The sequence below is a fragment of the Sphaerodactylus townsendi genome, linkage group LG13 (assembly GCF_021028975.2).
Source record: "Sphaerodactylus townsendi isolate TG3544 linkage group LG13, MPM_Stown_v2.3, whole genome shotgun sequence".
Taxonomy (NCBI): Eukaryota; Metazoa; Chordata; class Lepidosauria; order Squamata; family Sphaerodactylidae; genus Sphaerodactylus; species Sphaerodactylus townsendi.
This window is the reverse complement of record NC_059437.1, coordinates 55659653-55673185: the sequence shown is the minus strand read 5'-3', so window position 1 is coordinate 55673185 and position 13533 is coordinate 55659653. Positions and strand designations below refer to the sequence as shown.

The window sequence follows — 13533 nt, the reverse complement described above, 5'->3', positions numbered from 1 at the left end:
GCTGTGTGGTCTGTGGCTGGCATCTTCGGATGCCAGCCACAGATGCCTGCGAAACGCTAGGAACCGGATCCACCAGATCATGGCCACATAACCCCCCAGAAAGCCCACCAGAACCAGCTGAATCCGGCCGTGAAAGCCTTCGACAGCCCATTGTTTGTCCTGGGTTAGATCAGAATGGGAACAAAAGAAGAGCTGACTATTGGACGCCAGAGATGGTTTTGCTTTGCTGAGTGCGCTTGTGTCGTTACCACAGATAAGATCCCGGGCTAAGATAGAGAGGATACGGGCCAGTTTATTTAACAGCAGCGATTTGATTGGATTGTCCAGTCTCGATGGGGAGGACGAGCTCATGGAAATGTCCACAGAGGAGATTTTAACTGTCTCTACTGTAAACCAGAGTTTGTTTGATACTCAAGGAAGTCCTGTGCTTGAAGATTACTTCAATGACAAGACCATCAAAGGTGAGCGCATTCTTGCAGTTATCAAGTGTGTTTATGTGTATGTAAGTGTGAGGACTTATTTCCATGAGACTTGTGCAGTGCAAGCATCTGAAGACTTATGCTGCATCTGTAAAACAGCCAATTCCACTGGCTGTTGTGTGTTTTTTGAGCTGTGTTGGTGTGGTAGTTTTTGGTCCTAACGTTTTGCCTCTTAACTATGTCTGGCATCTTCAGAGGCGTGTCATTTCAAGATGTGTTCCTGTCCTTGGCCACAACAAATGCCCTGAATCCTGTGACATTTCCTTCATTCATCTTGTTCTCTGTCCTCCGCACATGCACTTCCTGTGTAAAAGGTCGGGGCTGCTGCCACCACATCTTGACTCACCAGTCAGGCCGGATTCTGATCCACCAGAGTGACTCCTTCCATCTTTTCCGGCACCAGGCCTTGTTCACTGTTCAGGCAGGCCTGTCAAGGAGGTGTCTGAGGAGAAGGGGGGAAAAGAGATTCTCCTGCTTGCAAATTGGCTCCTGGGAGGTCTGGTCAGCACCACAAGCAGCAGCCCCAGCCACCAGTTCAGTCAGGGAGAAGGGACATAATTCTCAGGCAAGAGGAATATAAGGCCCCTTCCGCACACGCAAAATAATGCATTTTCAAACCACTTTCACAACTGTTTGCAAGTGGATTTTGCCATTCCGCACAGCTTCAAAGAGCACTGAAAGCAGTTTAAAAGTGCATCATTCTGCATGTGCGGAATGAGCCTAAGATTTAAATAAAGAATAAATGTGTTGAAAGTTCTGTTTTGGAGTTCTATGTAATATTCTGAGAGACCCGTCTCATCCAGCACACTCTCTTTTTGAACTGTTACCATCCGGCAGACGATACAGGTCTATCAAAACTAGGACAGAGAGGCTTAGAGACAGCTTCTACTCTAGAGCTGTGGCTATGCTGAACTCCGTGGCTTCGTGTTGATGTGTTTGGGGCTGTGTAGGGATGGGTGGAGGAAGGGGAAAGTGAGGATGGGGTATGAGTCTGAAATTGTGTGCATCGAGGAATTGCTGCTGTAAATTTCGTTGTGCGTGCACAATGACAATAAATGCTTATTCTTAAATGGAAGGAAAACTGTTTCAAACTCACTTTAACATCCTCTTGCAACTTCTTTAAAAATTGTTTTCATCAGGAGATAAGCTTGTGCCAGGTGCTCGCGAAGTCCTCACTGAAATATTCAAAAGCTGCCTCAACTCTGAGCAAATGCTGAGCTTGACTCCCACAAAGCCCACCAAAGTGGCAGAGATCTATCTAAGCAAAGAGCAGATAAATGCACAGACGCCTGGGAACCTCCTGTATGCCTTCTTCACCAATGTCCGGCCCCCAAAGAAGGTCCTGGAGGATCAGCTCACTCAGGTTAGCGTGACATTTTGTGCCGTTCTGCCTGGGCTTAAGGAAGAGGAAGTTCTGTGGCAGGAAAGATTGGATTCTGCAACTTGTGTGTTGTTGGCATATTCTTGTGCTTTATAGCTCTCTGCTAGTCATAGGGAAGAGAGGCAAAGAACAAGGACAGAACGGCAGCTGCATTTCTTAACAGCTGCTAAAAAGCCTGACTCTCCCCTGGCCCCGGTTTCCTAAGGTTTCCCAAGATACCCGTTCAAGGTTGTTGTTTTTTTGCAGTCCTTATGAACTCTAGTTGCTACAAGTGAGGGGGCAGAGATTCTTTGGCTGCCGACACATGCGCCCAGGGCCTCTTTCTGTCTCATCATGCCTTTTGCAGAATGTGCTCCATTTTGCCTGGCACGATGCGCGCTCAGTGCCAGCTAACGCTTCTTTCTTCTGACTTCCGAAGATTCTGAGGAAATACGGGGCTCCCAAGCCAAAGTTTGACAAGAGCAAGTACAGCAAGGCTGGCAAAGAGCAGCACCCGGTGAAAGTGGTCAGCACCAAGAGGCCTGTCACAAAACCGCCAGCCAAGGAGAAGGCCGTGCTCAACAGTGTCAGGTGAGAGCCTGGGGCCTTTCTGGGCGTGATCCTGGAGCTGCAAAGGCAGCTCTTTGGGAGCTGTGCAAGAGACCGCACGAAGCATCCTGCGCTCTGGACAGCAACTGGCAACCCAGAAGCGCTCCACTTGACCCCACCATGTCCCCTCCCTCCCATGGTGGCGTAGGAGGTTAAGAGCTCATGTATCTAATCTGGAGGAACCGGGTTTGATTCCCAGCTCTGCTGCCTGAGCTGTGGAGGCTTCTCTGGGGAATTCAGATTAGCCTGTGCACTCCCACACACGCCAGCTGGGTGACCTTGGGCTAGTCACAGCTTCTTGGAGCTCTCTCAGCCCCACCTGCCTCACAGGGGGAAGGGCAAGGAGGGGGGAGTGGGGGGGAAGGGCAAGGAGATTGTCAGCCCCTTTGAGTCTCCTACAGGAGAGAAAGGGGGGGTATAAATCCAAACTCTTCATGGTGACTTCCTTCCACATGCAGCTAAAGTCCCAGCTTCCATTTTGTGGGTGGGGGTAGGTGGGTAAGGGTGACTTGCATTGGATTAGGCATGTAGTTCTTTTCTGAGCTGCCCAATCAGGGTCTCATTTCCTTGCCTTCTGTCATGTGGTCCGGATTCTGTTCTGGATCATGTGGAGTCAGATATTTTGAGTTGTTTATATACTACAATTTAAAAACAAACATACATAAATTCTGTGCCAAGGAAAACTGCAACCTGTATGGATTACACAGAACAACATACATCGGCACAGGTTTGCTGACGGGCCATTATTTTATTTTCCTACTGCTTAACCACACAGCAGGGCAAGAAATCACGCACTTAATCAGGCATTGTCTACGCCCATAAGAAAATGTGTATGCACTCAGTGGCTGAATAAATGATTGTTGCTTGCTTTCAAAAGCAGCTGAAAGTGTTCATTCTGATGTTGAAGTTTCCTCTCTCTTAGCAGGACAGCCTTGAGTGAGAAAAAGCCAACTGTGAAACCCAAGTCCCCTGAGAAAAGCAAACCTGATGAAAAGGATCCAGACAAGTCACCCACAAAGAAGCAAGAGGGTAAGCCCTCGTGTCTGTGTGTGCGTGTGTGTTGTATGTGTGTGAAATACTTCCACTCTTTTCTTAGGAGAGGTGAGGCAGCAAACAACAGATTTGCAGCACCTAAATTTTGCAGATTCCTCCCAGGCTGGTCTGCATTCCAGTTATGCTCGGTGCTCGCTTGAATTAAAATGCTTCTAGCCCTGTGGTGGCGAACCTTTGGCACTCCAGATGTTATGGACTACAATTCCCATCATCCCATGCAAGCATGGCCATGCTGGCAGGGGCTGATGGGAATTGTAATCCATAACATCTGGAGTGCCAAAGGTTCGCCACCACTGTTCTAGCCTGATCCAGCTGAATGGCTGACTGGAAAATGGTGCAGAATCTGGCCCATGATGGTCTTTTAAGGTGCTTTTAGTATTTGCAGTATTAAATAATTGGTTGCCTGTAATTGCTGGCTGGGTTCATTTTATTCTGTCTCCTTTGGCTGTTTTTGTTTTAACAGCTTTGAAACAGATGTATTTATTTCACCGATGCCATGTGCCGTCCTCCCCCATGGGCATCCAAAGGAGCTTGCATCATTTTCCCCTCCTTCATTTTATCCTCCCAACAACCCTGAGCTTAACCGGAGAGTGTGTGGCTGGCCTCAGTTCACCTGGCTTCCATGGGAGGGGAGATTCAGACCTGGGTCTCTTGGATCCTAGTCTCACCTTGTAACCACGCTGGCTCTCTGAATGTGCATCTGTGTTTTTTCCTTGTGTATTTTTAAGACTGATGTAAACCAGTAATGTGACCTAAAATAGAAGTAGGGAAGAATTTTTTTAAAGAATAAATACAAATCCAGAGTAGGTTGTGATTTGAAAATTAGAAGAAAGAGGGTTGGGCTTGCTGGTGGTTGTGTGTCGGGGGGGGGCGGGGAGGTTAATGTAGCAGCACGGCCAGTATTTTAAGCTGCCTCTTGGATGCTCTCTTGATGCCTCTTTTAGTTCCGGAAGAGAAATATCTGACACTGGATGGATTTCACAGATTTGTCATTGATCGGGCAAAACAGGACATCCGAAGTGTGTGGCGAGCCATTCTGTCATGTGGTTATGACCTTCATTTTGAAAGGTGAGGGAGGGCTTTTTTTTTTTTTTGCAAGAGAGGGGCTGGATGATGCTTTCCCCACAGATGACCCAGAAGGGACTGATTCTGGCACCTTGTCTGTCCGTCAGTCCCAAACCACGTGCCTCACTCTTCTGAGTTGTAACCTCCCCATGTCCCCAGGTGTGCCTGCATTGATGCCAGACACGCTCAGAAGGCTTCCCGCAAGTGGTCCCTAGAAATGGACGTTGCCCTTGTCCAGTACGTCAACCGCCTCTGCCGCCATCTGGCCATTACCCCAGCTCGGCTGCACCCACACGAAGTGTACTTGGACCCTGCAGACACAGCCGACCCCCGCGTCTCCTGCCTGCTGAGTATGTGTGGAGTCAGGGTGGGCCAGCCCAGCCCTGGGGCTTCCAGGCTGAAGGGGGGATCTGGTGGCCCAAGCAGGAGTCGGCTCTCCTTCCCCACCCCCCTCTCAGTGGCTGGCTTCTCTTTCTCCCGCGCAGATGTCCCTCTTGAAAGCTTGCGCCTCCGTTTTGCACTGCTTCAGTCCCTCAACACCACTCTGGAGACCTTCTTCCTGCCGCTGGTGGAGCTCCGCCAGACTGAGATGTACATGAACTGCATCGCAGCCCTGCTCCAAGTGGCCAAAGGTGAGGATTATGCACTGGTTCTATGCCTGTCTGTAAGGGAAGGAAGGGGGCTTGTTTTGCAATAATACAAAATGGACAGACCTATTTACTTACATTCTGTGTAGTTCATCTCTCTCACTTGGGACTCAAGGTGGATTTCTTGGAGGGAGTCAGTGCAATAGGGTTAGGGTCTGCAAACAAAACTGAAGCAAACCATAAGTGCTAACATGACACATTAAAAGATCAAAAATTCCACAGTAGGACTCTAGTTTCAGCACTCTATACACAGTGGTATAGACCACAGACCCTAATAATTTGCCCAAGTAACTTTGTGAATCATGGAGTACAAGAGGGGCATTCTTACAGATATGGGGGTTCAAGGCCTTAAATCGAGGCAAGGAACTGGTGGGCCGGCAGTGGAGTGCCTACAGGATGGGAACAATGTGTGAGCTGTGGCATTCTGCACCTGCTGAATTGAATCTCTAACCCCCAAACAAAGAAAGGGGCTGGAAAGAGTGGGGAGCGGGCTGTTTTCCTTCTTTCTGAGGTGAGTAGCCCCAATCCTCAGGCAGCAGTGGAGAAGCACCGTGCGCATCACTCTAAGGAAGGAGCCAGGAACTGACCGGAACACAGAGTCCCTGCCAGATGTCCAGGTCACCCAGAAAATGGTGCATTTGGATAGTAGCCGTACCCAGAGGATGCATTTCTCACATCTGTTCCTTTGGCCTTTCCTTAGGATTCATTTTTTATGATACAAAAGTGACTGTTGTGAACCGGGTGCTAAATGCCACTGTGCAAAGGACAGCGGATCACGCAGCCCCAGAGATCACCTTGGATCCACTTGAAATAGTCGGAGGTATTCTTGGCTCTCATTTGGTTTTTCTGTTTGAAATGTTGGGTTACTGTTGGGGCAGAGAGGAAGTTCTTATGGATTTGAGAGCTGTGAGAATTTCTACCAGCGCAAACCCAGATGTTTTGTTTTCGTTTCCTCTCTGGCTGACAGGAGAGATTCGTTCTTCGGAAAACTCCTACTTCTGCCAAGCGGCCCGGCAGCTGGCCTGCGTCCCGTCCTCACAGCTTTGTGTGAAATTGGCCAGCGGTGGCGATCCCACTTACGCCTTCAACATTCGTTTTACGGGCGAGGAGGTCCACGGCACCAGTAAGGGTCGTCGCTTTCCAACCTTTGCTTTTCAAGCAGCAGCTGTGCTGCAGGTCCTGACTGTGTGTGGAACTTGGAAAAGTTGGCAGAGAATATTTAGCTAAAAATCTCCCGTCCCCCAGTCCAAAAAGTCCTGTTCAGCTGAGATGAACCACTGTGCTGCATACTCACCACAATACTTGGCTGCCATCAGAGGTGTAGATTTCAGAATCGTTTCCCAGTTATTTCTGGTGACCTTAAGAGATGTCAGGGAATGGGTGGGGGGAAAGGCTGACCTTAGTTAACAAAGCCCCTCACGAGAGCCAAAGGGTGATTGGTTGAAGGAGAGCAGGGGGCGTGGCTGACTGGGGTGTGTCTCTGAAGGATCCGTCTTGGCTCTTCCAGGTGGCTCTTTCCGTCACTTCCTGTGGCAGGTCTGTAAGGAGCTGCAGAGTTCGTTGCTGTCCCTCCTCCTGCTCTGTCCCAGCTCAGCCGTCAATAAGAACAAGGTGCGCTGTCCCAGCCTGTGAGAAGGGCAGAAACATCTGATTGCCTTTCTGGCACAGCAGCTGATCCCTTGTTTGGGGGGATGGGGGCACTACCATCTGCTTTCTTGCCCTCATCGTGTGCCTCTTGGCTAACGGCATCCTCTGTCATTAGGGCAAGTACATTCTGACGCCCAGTCCCATCAGTTACGGGGAGGAGCAGCTTCTGCACTTCTTTGGGCAGCTGTTGGGCATCGCTGTTCGCGCTGACGTGCCCCTGCCGCTGGATCTCCTGCCCTCGTTCTGGAAGACCTTAGTAGGCGAACCACTCGATCAAGACCTTGACCTCCAGGAAGCAGATGTGCTCACCTACAACTATGTCAAAAAAATTGAACATGTAAGTCTTGGGTGCCCCTTGGGTGTCCCCCTGCGTCGTTTCCAGCAGCCATAAAAAATGCTAGGCAGCAGACAGTTGGAAGGTCCTGGGTGGTTCAGCTGGGATCCATCTTGGATTAAGTTACTCAGGGGTTGGCTCTCTCAGATCTGTTCTGCTCGTGCCAGTGTTTGTAGTAGGGAAAGTGCCACCATCAGGACTCAGCAGCCGTGGAGCGCATCCGGAGTGATGTGTTTAAACAAAACTGACCCAATGCAGTCTGTCTGGAAGAGAATTGGGTCTGTCCAGAAAAATGGGCCCCGGCATTGACATAGGAAAGGGCAGCAAGGAGACTTCTGAGCACCTCACTGGGCCCCGTTTGTGTCCTGAGCAAGGCACAAAGAAGCCTTCAACATGGGGCGGGTGAGGGGGAGCGGCACTTCCCTCTGACTCTTCCAATCCAATCCAATCCTGCTTTATTGCCCATGAAGGTTTGTCAGGACTTCCCTTGTGAACTTCTTCTCTGTTGCTTTAGCTCAATGACGAGGCGGAGCTGGAGGCCCTGTGTGCCGAGATCGTTTCCCAGCACCTGGCAATAGAGAGCCCCGACTGCCCCAACAAACCCAGCTGCAAGTTCACCTACCTGACCATGACAGGAGAAGAGGTGGAGCTGTGTGCCCGAGGCAGACACATTCCTGTCGTGTGAGTCACAGAGTCTCCCCCCACCGAAAGCTAAGCAAAGAGCAGAGGGAGCAGGGCCTGTGTCATGGAGGCAGCCACATGCCCACTGGGAAAAGGCTGTGTGGATTGGCACATTTGAAGTATTCCGTGATGGTGGTGGCAGAGGGGTGGATCAGGACAGGGACCTGTATGGATTGGTGGCGGAGCCCGGAAGCAGCAGAGAATGGCAGGGAAGGGCATGGCACAATGGGCAGATGATCCACCCATTATGGGGGGGGCCCTTTGATTTTCAGCAATGAGTGAGTGCCAGCTCCTTTCTGTAGACCACCCAGTTTGTGCATTTCTCTGAAAGCAAAAAACAAGGGGGGGGGGTGTCTGAGCCTTGGCAAATGGTGAAAGCAGATCTAAGCAAGTCCGTTTGTGACACGAGCATCATTTTTTCAACAATCACATCAGAATTTTAGAGCGCTGCATGTAACTTTCTCTATGAAACTTAAAACCAATCTATCTTCTATATTTGCCATTTCTCAGAATTACTCAATTTGACCTTCCTGGGTGCACAAATGCATTCGCCCAGTTAATAAGCTGTTACATTTCTGTCTCCTTTTTGTTCTGTTAACCATTTTGAGTAAGTGATAAGGCAGGATAGAAATAAATAAATTGGCAGCAAGTTGTATTTAGAAGAACTATTTATAAATCACTCTCTTTAATAAAAGGCACCCTAGGCAATTTATGCATTCTTCTCCCAAGATAAATCTAAAGATAATAACGCTCTCTATTCATTTACTAAGAATTTGGCCAGCCCCATGTTTAGGATGCAGTATCTTGTGTAAAATTAAATCACACAATTAAATGTATTATCGAAGGTTTTCACGGCCAGAATTACTAGGATGTTGTGGGTTTTCCAGGCTGTAGGGCTGTGTTCCAGTAGTATTTTCTCCTGACGTTTCACCTGCATCTGTGGCTGGCATCTTCAAAAGATCCTCTGAAAATGCCAGCCACAGATACAGGCGAAACGTCATGAGAAAATACTACTGGAACACGGCCCTACAGCCTGGAAAACCCACAACATTCACACAATTAAAGCCTGAAGACGAAAGCTTTATAATACTGAATTAAAATACACAAAACCAGAAAGTAGGAAGAGGGTTGGCTAAGAGTGAAATTGGGTGGGATGGAACTGGTGGAGATGTGCAGTGGGGTCTGAGAATCAAAAATCAACCTGCAAGCTATTCCAAGAGGCTCTAAAGGTCGGTGTGATGAAGGTATAAGAAAAGCCTTTTTGTGCACATGCTCAGCATTCTGACACCAGCGCATCTTCTCTCATCTCAGATGGGAGAACAAGGATATCTATGCAACAGCAATCCGGAATCTGAGGATGCATGAGCTGCAGAATCCCGAGTGCGTGACGGCTGTGCGAGCTGGGTTGGGCTCCATCATCCCCCTCCAGCTCCTGACCATGTTGACGCCGCTGGAGATGGAACTAAGGACCTGTGGACTCCCCTACATCAACCTGGAGTTCCTCAAGGTTCATATATTTCATGATCACCTTCCTGAGACAGTAACCAAATGTACATGTGTTTGGTTCTGCACCTTCTGTCTCTGCAGACAAGGTGTGGATTCCACAGGCCCAGAACATGCTCATGTGGAACGGATTGGGGAGCACAAGCAGCCAGCCATTCTCCCTTCTTGTGTAGCGATCGTGTAACAGCATGATGATCAGAGGCTGTCATGAGCTGGGGGGCCTTGAAGGTCGGGGGGGCGGGGCTGCAAATGGCCATCACAAAAGAGAACCTGTTTCTCAGGACATAACACAGTTTTTCCTCTCTTTCTTTCTCTCTCTCTCTTCGTTCTCCCTACCCCCCTCTCCCCTTTTGCCTATGAATAGGCACATACCATGTATCAAGTTGGACTGATGGAAACGGACCAACATATTGAGTTTTTCTGGGGAGCCTTAGAGATGTTTACGCAGGAGGAACTTTGCAAGTTCATCAAGTTTGCCTGCAACCAGGAGAGAATCCCTTTTACCTGCCCATGTAAGGATGGGGGACCAGATACAGCACACGTACCCCCGTACCCCATGAAAATTGCACCTCCAGATGGCACTGCAGGTAATTGTCCAGAAGGCTCTGAAACAGCTTGATTTGAATATTGTACGGGGAAGTGAAGAAGAAGAAGAATTTTAGATGTTACAGTTTTGGAATTATCCAAAAATGTAATCAAGGGATTGGGTTATTTTAACATTTGTTCTTCAGTTGAGTTACTTTTCTTCCCAGCAGTTTGAGAACGAATGGGATTAGAACCCAGTCTGACTTCTGATGACTCTTTATCTTGGGTATCCATAAATATGTCCAGCAGTAGTAAGCAACCTGGTTTTAACAAGGCCAAATACCATCTCAGCCGCCTCCATCTTGAATAGCAGAGCCCTTTCTCAGTGGTGTTCAAGATGGTTGACAGTTGAAACCAGTTCTGGAAAGCAGAGTGACAACTTATGTCTTAGACTTAGAGGAACTCACTTAGAAGGAACAAAACCCTACCATGCCAGGTCACGGTTCTTCTCTGCAATTCTTTTCAGGTTCTCCAGACTCACGCTACATCCGTGTGGAGACGTGCATGTTCATGATCAAACTCCCTCAGTACTCATCTTTAGATATAATGTTGGAAAAACTCCGGTATGCCATCCACTACCGTGAGGATCCTCTCAGTGGCTGAGCCACTCTGTGCCAAGGCAACCGGCCCCTTTGGAGAAGCCCTTTCCACGCCCCTGCTGAAACGCAAAGCTCCATGGAAGGTTTCCCTGTGACACCACAGCAAGAGCCAAGTGCTGACATTTCCTTCCAGATTTCGCTGCCACAGTGGTTGGTTGGTTGCTGGAAAACTTCCATTTTGTAGTCATAGGTGGATGGGTTGTCGTTGCTGCCTTGTTTGTGAAATACCTGTAGGATAGTTTAGTACGCAGACTGATGGCCAAACCTTGAAATTCTTACATTTCTTTTGTAATTACAAGTGCTGATTGTGAAACAAAAACTGAATGCCAAGACCTTTCAAGGCAAGGCAGCCTATTATTCTCTCTTGCTCGCATTTCTCATTTCAGACACGAGGCTGCTGTCACGTCGGGTACCAGCTGCTACTATGAGACACTCAAACCCTCTCATTCCCTGGGGCAGGAGCTGAGAGGGTGGGCAAATTGACCTTGACACTAGTGGAATGGGCTTGGGTGAAAAGGAACCTACAAATGTGTTTCCACAGAATCTAAATTTTAACAGGGCGCAAAAGGTTTGCAAGATACTGCAAGTTTGAATCTTTCAGTCAAAGACAGAAGAGAGATGCCTCTGTTACCTGCAAATCACAGGACAGCGGAAAGCCCTGCTAATCTCTGGCACTCAGACATGGTTGCTTTGAAATTAGGTTGCACCCGGAAGAAGGGAAGGAAAAGGGAGGGCAGAGGGAACCATGCTGGATTCCAACAGGTTGTGTTCCTCTTCCCTGGGAAAATGGCAGGGATGGTCCATCGAGCTTTGCAATTGCAGCCAGGTTTGTTTGGGAGCCCGCTTGGCGGAGTGTGTTTGTGTTCAGTCCAAGATGCACCCGGCAAGCATCCACATTCTCTTTTCTTTTTCCTCTTATCCCTCAACTGCTGCCAGGGCTCTTTCAAAGCTTTGGAATGCAGCCTTTTGATGTGAAGATATTGCTGGATCAAAACTGGCCGGTTGGGTGCAGGGCTCTAAGTTGTATTCTAGCCTGCAGAAACCTCCCAGGGAACTAACTGTGTGAGCTGCTGAGAGACAGAAAAACAAGTTCAATTAATTTTGCTTCTCAGCAATGGCAGGAAAGACAGTCATGACAAAACATGACTGTGAATATTGTTAATGGGCAGGGCTGCAGAGTCAGTGGGTGGAGCTGAGGGGAACGAGCAAAAACCCCGGGGAGGAGGGTTGGCTTAGCGATTGGTGCATGACAAATCCAGCTGTGCTGCACAGTGGAGAAAGAGAACCTCCCTGTGCTGAAGCATTCTTTCTGAAACTGGAGATTTTCCAGCCCAGGTGGGCATGACAGTCATATGGTACGTTCACAAATACCCAAGAGAGACCTGGCCACAGCAAACGGGGCAGAAAAGAGCCTCCTTCCACCCACCTGCCCAGGCCATTCTTGGCTGTGCTGGGCAAACAGGGTATCCAGATGGGTGCCAGCACAGGGCTCTGCCCATCTTTGCCTTGAATCGCCACCTTTTCTCGAGGAGACTTCTCATTCCGTCAAATACCTCACAGGCCTTCCTGTTGCTGGAGAAGTTGCCCCCCCCCCCCCCCGCCCCAACTCCTCGGCCCTGAAGAGAGCGTGCTGTTGAGTGATTTGATGTGTATATTTATTAGTTATTTATGGTTGCATTAACAAAAGAGAAATGGTTCTCCCTGTTGTTCATATTCTACCCTGCGTAACGGAGCTTCTTTCTTGGGGACATTGTATGTCCAAAACTGCTTCCGATGCCCTCCTCCTTCCCCGGCATTCAGGATTCCTTTGGAAGAGCAGGCAGGACAAGCAGAAGGGTGCTGCTGAGAACGAGCCAGTCGCAGGCTGGCGACCCGGAGTCGCCAAAGTGTTCCCTTGCTCCCTGATCTCTGTCTGAATATATTGACTGTGGTTGCCAGCGAGAGCACCTCTTGGACCACGAGGGCTGTTTCTTTTCACTTGAATACTCCTTCTGAATGTACAGCTGTCCTAAGAACAGCCGCGACCACGGACGTTGAGGCACTGAGGGAAGAAGCCTCCGTTGAGCGTCCCTCTTGGCCTATTCAAGCGCTCTCGGGCAGGTAGCAGACATCCAGGCCGAGGGGAATTCTTCCGATTACTGGTCGTGTGCGTGCGTGTGTGTCCGTCTCTGTATGTCTTCTGTGGTTCCTAATTCTTGGCCCAGAGGCAAGTGAAACACTGTTAACCACACTGAAAACTACTCGAGATGACAGGCAGGAAGGACGCCTGCTCTCTGGGGAATAGGTTAATGCACTAATTTTTATTTGTATGTACTTAAAACAGCATAGGTGTAAATATTTTGTATAAAAGGGAACAAGCGAGTCCCAGCTGGCTGTTCCTCTTGCGCAGGAGGGACCTTGCTTCCTGCTGCTCAAGCGCAAGGCCGGCTGCACCGACACGCTGCTTCTTCCTTTTTTGGGGTTAATTTATTCTCTCTACACTTTATTCTGCCACCAAAGTGTCTCCCCTTAGAACTGTTATCCCTTTCTGAGCGTATCCAAATTCTTCCCCCGGCTTCCCTCTGTAACCCCCTCATAGCACTTTGCTCTTCAATATAACACTGCAAGATTGGTTGCCACTGGTTTTTAATATCTTTCTCTGGCTTTTCTTGTATTTAATAAATGCTTACTTTTGGTGGAAGTGTCTTAAAGCTGGTTTGTTCTTAACATGGCCCTCCTCCCCGTCCCCTCCGGTATGTTTAACAGCTGCAGTGAAGGAAGAGGGCTCGTATGGAACCGCAGGAAGAGGAAGAAGAAGAGTTTGGATTTATATCCCCCCTTTCTCTCCTGTAGGAGACTCAAAGGGGCCTACAATCTCCTTGCCCTCCCCCCCCCCAGCAAACACCCTGTGAGGTAGGTGGGGCTGAGAGAGCTCTGAGAAGCTGTGACTAACCCAAGGTCACCCAGCTGGCGTGTGTGGGAGTGTACAGGC

At 49.0% G+C, this 13533-nt stretch overlaps 1 protein-coding gene across 5 annotated transcripts in view; it reads left to right on the top strand.

Moving 5' to 3' along the window:
- Positions 1-13239, top strand: part of HECTD4 (HECT domain E3 ubiquitin protein ligase 4) — a 97968-nt gene extending 84729 nt beyond the window's left edge. For 4 of the 5 annotated variants that reach the window (XM_048514102.1, XM_048514100.1, XM_048514101.1 and 1 more), the window contains exons 62-76: positions 254-461; positions 1619-1842; positions 2279-2430; positions 3371-3477; positions 4446-4569; positions 4726-4916; positions 5052-5198; positions 5914-6033; positions 6181-6336; positions 6721-6824; positions 6976-7197; positions 7709-7875; positions 9187-9382; positions 9743-9965; positions 10430-13239. In XM_048514102.1, the coding sequence (XP_048370059.1) occupies positions 254-461; positions 1619-1842; positions 2279-2430; positions 3371-3477; positions 4446-4569; positions 4726-4916; positions 5052-5198; positions 5914-6033; positions 6181-6336; positions 6721-6824; positions 6976-7197; positions 7709-7875; positions 9187-9382; positions 9743-9965; positions 10430-10566 (2478 nt within the window). In that variant the 3' untranslated portion in view covers positions 10567-13239. The remainder of the gene's footprint in view (positions 1-253; positions 462-1618; positions 1843-2278; positions 2431-3370; positions 3478-4445; positions 4570-4725; positions 4917-5051; positions 5199-5913; positions 6034-6180; positions 6337-6720; positions 6825-6975; positions 7198-7708; positions 7876-9186; positions 9383-9742; positions 9966-10429) is intronic. The other variant, XM_048514098.1, reaches the window with a different exon arrangement.
- The last annotated feature ends 294 nt before the right edge of the window (positions 13240-13533 follow it).